The 7,246-nt window shown below is 40.7% G+C and overlaps 1 protein-coding gene across 1 annotated transcript; it reads left to right on the forward strand.

Moving 5' to 3' along the window:
- The first annotated feature begins 2,523 nt into the window (after positions 1-2,523).
- On the forward strand, positions 2,524-6,630 carry PPP1R3G (protein phosphatase 1 regulatory subunit 3G). Its single transcript, XM_044064855.1, has one exon. It carries the CDS (start codon positions 3,062-3,064, stop codon positions 3,968-3,970), a length of 909 nt encoding a protein of 302 aa, XP_043920790.1. The 5' UTR covers positions 2,524-3,061; the 3' UTR covers positions 3,971-6,630.
- Positions 6,631-7,246: the final 616 nt, after the last annotated feature.

Below are 7,246 nucleotides of genomic sequence, written 5' to 3' on the forward strand. Positions count from 1 at the left end.
CTGTGTGGCAGCTTGCCAATAGTCTGGCTACAGCCGGAGTTGACAGGCTCTGAAGCAGCAGTAGCTACACTTCCCTGGTCAATGTCCTCTTCCTCCAGCTGTTCAATATCGGTGGCCTCAGTGGACTGGGCATGCTGCATTGACATATTGACTGTGTGCGGGGGAAGTGGGGGGGTCACTGAGTGTCATCCTCTGTGTCAAATGCTGCCTCTGCAACCCATGGTTGTGCCTCACTTTGGCCACCCTCATTATCAGAGTTGGATAATACACTGATATCAGGTGGTGCAGGGAACACAGAACCACTTCAGTGATCTTCTTCTTCTTCTTCTTTTCCCAGTGAGGGGTCACCACAGTGGATCACCTGTCCACTCATGACTGGCAGTGGAGTTTTACGGTGTCGAGTTGCCAGCCCAGCGTCCAACCTTCCACGGGAGGCACACACACACACACACACACACACACACACACACACACACACACACACACACACACTCACACACACACACACACACACACACATACACACACACACGCACACACACACACTCATGCCTAGGGCCAATTTAGAGTATCCAATCCACCTACAGCATGTTTTTGGGATGTGGGAGGAAACTGGAGCACCCGGAGGAAACCCACACGACCACAGGGAGGACATGCAGACTCCACACAGAAGGCACCCAGTCAAGGATCGAACCGGAGAACCTCTTGCTGTGAGGCAGAAACGCTAACCGCTGCACCACTGTGGCCACTCAGAACCACTTCAATGATCACCTGTGATAAAAGGAAGACAGTTATACATCTCAGCCTCTCATAGCAAGACATCTGAATAAAGCCATAAATAATGGGTGGACATACGGCCAAGAATAGAGTCAGTTTTGAAATATTGCTCTTACAATCTTAGAGAGTTGATAGAATAACAGGTTTTGCTTTAGCATGACAAGTGTGCTAATTTGTGTGATGGCAAGCTGAGCGCAGCTTTTCAAATGAATTGAACAGTAGAGAATATGCAGTCTCAAGCAATCCAATTCCAAGCTTATTTCCCATCCAACCACTTAAGCAACTCTGTTATTCAACTGGGAGAACTGGACTATACATTCATCAACATTTTGTCATATCAGAAAAACTATGTCAGGTATTATAAGTGGAAGTAAATATAATTTGCCATGGAACAAGTGTAAAATGTATATGGAATACAAAGTATTTGAACCCAGGATCATGTCTACAGTAGTAATAAACTTACAGCTCTTGCCACAAGAATATTGAGGCAAAACTTGTCTGTGTAGCCCTTTATCTGCATAAGCTGTAATGTCACAACAGTACAAAAAAAGTTTGCATACCCTGTACTAGAATCTAAGATTGTATGTACTATAGTCCGATACTTACCACCTGTTGCCACAAGATTAGTTAAATAAGGCTTCCTATATTAGTATTCATTGTTAACTTCACATATATCAGCCTCGCTTACTGGGTTTGCGCGATGCTCAGCAATGCGCAGCAGTATTAAGTGAATGCATCTGGTTTCCATTTTTGGATGTCTGGATCATATCTGATACATGGTGGTCCTTTGCGCAAACAAGCGGCTCATCCTGCAAACTTGGGAAAAAAAGGCAGAGAGAGAGAGAGAGTAGTACACAATTACACATACAATATTAATTAGGAATAATCCTAATATATATCGGACTAGGGACAGAAATTGTCCTGCAATCAACCTGTTTCAGGCTGCAAATTTACACGGACATACATAGCTCTCAACCTACTAGTGTAAGACAACTGGACCTCGCCATAAATAATGGGGGACAAAGGCACAAATATAGGGACAATTTTTAAATATTGCTCTCACAAACTTAGAGAATTAATAGGATAACAGGTTGTGCATTAGCATGAATTTTCTGATGCATATGAAGTCTGAATCTGAAATGTCTGTCATTATTTTCTGACTTCAGTCAAAGTGTTTACAATGATTTGCCAGAAATACACAATTTATGGGTAACAGGCAAAAAATATGAAGCAAACATCTGGACATTCTGTGTAAATCTGTATAGTTGTGTAGTATGTGGAAGTGCTTCCCACATTGACAGAGATGTTTGATGACTAGATGCAATGGTGTGCTCCGGGAAACCTTGTTTAAGTCTGCAAACCTTCATAGATATTCATTGTGCACCACCACTACAGGCACTGCATCATGTACATGTTTACACTACATGCAGTCTCTACACAGAGTTTTTTGAATCCCTCATACTATCAATATCTAAGAAAACTAAACATACCTTTTTGTCATAACATATACTCTAATAAGAAGAGCCAAAACCTGACAGTATTAGCGTACCAGGTGGAGAAAAATGTGTTTGCCCATTTTGAGTGAGCAGTAAAAACAGCCAACACTAATTAAACTGCAGTTTCAATTGGCAATTTTATTTGTTCAACTGGCTACAAATTCCAGTTTCTTTTGAGTGTCTCCTGTCTTTATTTGCTAAACAATTGCATGTTTACTCCAAATGCATGAACAGTTTCTGAAGATGTTGCCTTAAAACTGATGCTTGTGTTAAAAATGTAATTTATATTTATGTTATATTCCTAAAAAAATTGTATATTTTAGGAAGTATATAAACAATTAGGTAGTTCTTCAGTCTAAAGCTTTTTTATTAGAAAATAGTAATGTTTGCTCATGTTGTCTCAATTCCACTACTTGTTGACCAGCACTTGCACACCTGCTTAACACCATCCTGACTTGTGCTTGACAGGACAACCACGGAGTAGAATGGTCTGACTTCCAGCACAGTAGGCATACCACTACGAATACTACACAACTGTCTAAGAGAGTATCGCTCACATATCGCATTACAGGGCCGGTGAAGAATACGTGCTTCCCAGCCTGTCTCAAATGTCTTAGGTTCCTCATTGTTTGTTTTCGTTGCGTCACTGTGACGCGCACTCCTGTCAACTACTGGGTTCGCAATGGCAGTTTCTAACTACAGTTGAATATAACGACTTCAAAGGCATACAAGGGCAGTTTTGCACAGGCAAACAAACCATACTTTTGGTATTTTAGCAGGCTCGACGAATGCCCACTGGGCGAGAAATGGATGTTAAGGACAGTGAAAGAACTGTGTTCCTAGAGGCTGTGCAGGACAAGTCGCATAATCCACTCCTACAGATGCAATCGGACCAGCAAGGGCTACTTGTTGCTGAAGTTTTCTCTCATGTGGGCGGAGGCGAGCTTCAGAAGGATAGCGAACATCAAGGAGCACCTTTCTGCAGTCCCGTGAAGGAGGAGGAGGAGGTGGAAGATGAGGAGGAGGACGACGACCCTTCAGGGGCAAACCGCCGTAGAGCCCGATCTCTACCCGCCGACCTTTTCCAAGACCTCAAACATGCCAGCTGCTGCAGGAAAAGAGTGCAGTTTGCTGACATGGTTGGACTCGACTTGGCTAGTGTGAAACACTTCAGCTATAGTGAGGACCCCTGTGTCCCCTCTGACGTCTTCTCCAGGCTTCAGCGGAGCTGCTCGGTGGAGTTTGACAACTTGGACCATCTGTGCGAAAAATTTGCGTCCTGCTTAAATGCACAGTGCTGGACACCTGATTTTGCACAACCCGGGGATGCGAATTCTTTCTTAAAGCGGGTTCAAGATAATAAAGTATGTTTGGAGCGGGTAACCAGCTCCACTTGTGGTGAGATCAGAGGTGTAGTCAGGGTACTGGACTTCAGCTCTGAAAAGATGGTGACAGTGCGGTATACGTTCAACAACTGGGCTACATTTCTGGATTCCCCTGCTGTTTATGTGGTCCCCAGACCACAAGAGGTTGTAGCCACCTCTGCCGATGGTGGAATGGATCAGTTTGCATTTTTCCTGGCTTTACCCCCATTTTTGGAAAAAGGATCTTCTGTCTGCTTTGCTGTCTGCTACAAGTCAGATAGTGGAGAGTACTGGGACAACAACATGGGCCAAAACTACATCATGAGATACTAGAGAACTTGCGCTCTGAATTCTTCCTTGGAACAGCGTTTAGTGTAGGATTACTACGCTGACAGTAACACTTACACGGCTTTTGCCCCCCCCACACACACACACACACACACGGCAACTGGCTGCCGAGGTTCACAAAAGAGCCTCAGTTTTCTTGCAATGGGCAGCGTGCTTCCACTATGAAGAAATACTGGGGGTAACAATTTTCATGTTTGCTGTTAAAACAACCCTTGACTCTAAAGAATGGATGCACTTAGGTGCATTAAAAGTGCATATGATAATAAATGAGTTTTTTTTTTCAAAAATGTTTGCTTTCCTTGAACCACTTCACACACATTCTCCAAATGTGAGCCTGTACCTGACAGTATTAGCATACCAGGTGGAGAAAAACATGTTAGCAAGTACCAGTTTGACCTTTTCTGATGTGCAGTAAAGTTTGGGGGATGAGTAGAAGTAAATATTGGGCACAGAAATTGAGCCACGAAACTAGCATAACTAGAGGGTCTGCCAGACTGCCCAATTATGAGGAGAAGCAGGAACCCTATTAAACATTCTTGAAGTAAAGAGTTCACGTGGTTATGGTAGTTGTTGAGGGAATTTGGGCTACATGCACATCTTCCATTTTCAACTGACAAACAAAACTGTCTAAAATAAGAACAGGTTAGCCCTTTCCCCAAACAAAATGTTATTCTAAATCAACAAATAGTGAGTATTTTAAGGGAGAAAGAAACATCAGTTCAGCATTGCATTGCTAAAAGATGATAAAACAGCCTATCAACATTTATATTTAAACTGACCCTGTTACATATTTTATTAAAATACTTGATACACAGCATTTATCACTTTACTTGAAAGTATTTTATTAAATTTTGTCTGCTTTGTCACTATTCTGCCACAAGTAAGATGTGTTTGATCCCATCACCCAAGGGATCCCTGCTTGAATTTTTGCTGCTTGGTAATAGTTGTACCAGTTTTTTTTTTTTATAATTCATACACACACTGTCTTACAACTGCACCTTTTCAGAGAAGTATGCATCGCAGTGCAAAGTTTTGATGTCACCTTTCTTTTGTGTATAAAATATTGTTTCCTTGTCTTGTGTTTTTGACTTCATATCCCACATTTGAAAGGGATTAGTTTTGCATATTCTGTAAAAAAAGCCAGTATGAGATACTTTAATGTATATGTTGTTGAACACTATAAATTCCGTTTAAAGTGAACCTCAGCAGAAGGGCAGGTTCTTAGTAACTTAAACATTTGAAATGTTTTGCCTTTAGAAGGTACTTTCCCTTGATTTCTACAACAGGTAGGGAAAAATGTTTGACCATGGGTGCAGCAGGTGAAGGAGGGGGCAGTAATAAATCTGATAAATATTAAGCTGTGAAGGTGAAGAAAGGGTATACAGCAGAAGGGTCCAAGTTGCATCTCTGGGAGCCATATTCAATCACTATCACTGAAAAGCCATAGTATGAGAGAAAAAGGAATTGCAAACACATTTTCTTCCAACAGAAAAGCAGTAGATGAATGTAGTAGCCATTGGATATCTAACTTGACTGCAGCCGTGGGAGCATTAGTTAATGGAAGAATATGACTGCTGTTTTATTGGAAATTCTGTGGACTTATTTGAGAAAGGGACATGTGGAAGAGGGCATGGTTATTCTTTTTCTAGTACCAGATTAACAATTCCACTGTCTTCTTCTGTAAATAACAATGTCAGCAGTTTCTACAATATGTACTTATTAAATACCAGTCACTTGTGAACAGGTGTATGCTGTGTTTTATGACCTACTCTGATCAGCACACATAAGCTTCTGCTGCTATGTTTAATTATCCAGACCATTGCCTTGTCTTAGGCTTTAACATCTCCACCAACCACTTTTATGACACACTTGCTCTATTACCTTACAGGTGAAGCAGAAACTGAAATGAGAAGTACAGTACATAAAGTTGCTACTATCCAGCAAGTTACTGGAGTGTAGTCACTCCAGACCTGTAAACTGTCCATATTGAAGGAACATTCCTATTTTCTGGCCTGGTTTACTCCCTGCACATGGTGTACCTTTTTATGGAGGCGTGTCTATATTCTAAGGCTTGTTTTGTTCCTTCACACAATTTTCTGAGTTTCCTCAACACATATGATTTTTCAAATTGTGTAGTATACAGAAAGACACACTACATGACCAATATACTAGTGGCACCAATAACTTAAGGAAAAAAATGCACACATCTTGTATCTTTTTTCACGAGTAAAAGTAAATGACATTATGTGGCAGAAATTTGCAGTACTGTGTATTAAAGTCTACAGATTTCTTTTTTATAATGTGCTCATATTTTTCCATCATTTTGTCACTCTGTTTTTTGAATAATTTTTTTGAGTAATATCTCACATTCCTAATGAAAACAGGAAGTGTTATGTATTATTTGTTATTTAAACTGTATGCTAATTAGATGTCCAGATTTTTTGGGCTGAGCGTATCTACTTTTCAAGGATCTTCATTTCTGTTTCCAATGTCTGCCTTTTGAGAGGTATGAGTCACATAGAATGAGAGAAGGACTAGTTTATTATTCTTGAAATATTGTAAAACTGGAATGGGTTGCAGGATGGAGGTGCATCACACATGCGTGTCATCATGGCCATTGAATAAATATGATTAATTGATGTTCATTCTAGAGTCTTTACTTGTTTTACAAAAGGTGCTACAGTGAACACATCAAGGCCCTTGCTCATGATACTGCTGTATCAGTCACTGGCAATAAACTCTGCCCATACTGGTGCATAATTTGATAAGTTAAGACGTGGCCACTGGTTTACTGTCAATGCAAACAGCACTTACTTGTTAAGGTAATTTCCTGTTCCTTGATATAATAAAGACTACACTTACCACTCCACCCTGGACTGGCTCTTAGTATCCCACCCAGCTAATTTCTCATCATCTGGCATATTATCAAGCTATCTTAGCGACCACCTTCCAACATTTGTCACTAAAGCCAGTACCTACCTCTTAAAAACACACTCATTAAAATCAGTCAGAAATACAAAAAAAGTCAACCAACAATCTCTCAACAATGTATTGTCTAATATAAACTGGGCACCACTAAAGATTCTACCCCTCGAAGAAGCAGTACATCACTTTTATGCCACCTTCCTTGAGATACTAAACAGTTTACCCCCCTGCTTATACCAAAAGAGTAAAACAGCACACAACCCCTTGGATAACCACAGAATGTATTAATCTAATGAAAGTTAGGGATACTGCATGGAAACAATGGAAACTCAACAA

Source organism: Protopterus annectens, chromosome 3.part0, assembly GCF_019279795.1.
Source record: "Protopterus annectens isolate FY-2018-M chromosome 3.part0, PAN1.0, whole genome shotgun sequence".
Classification (NCBI taxonomy): Eukaryota; Metazoa; Chordata; order Ceratodontiformes; family Protopteridae; genus Protopterus; species Protopterus annectens.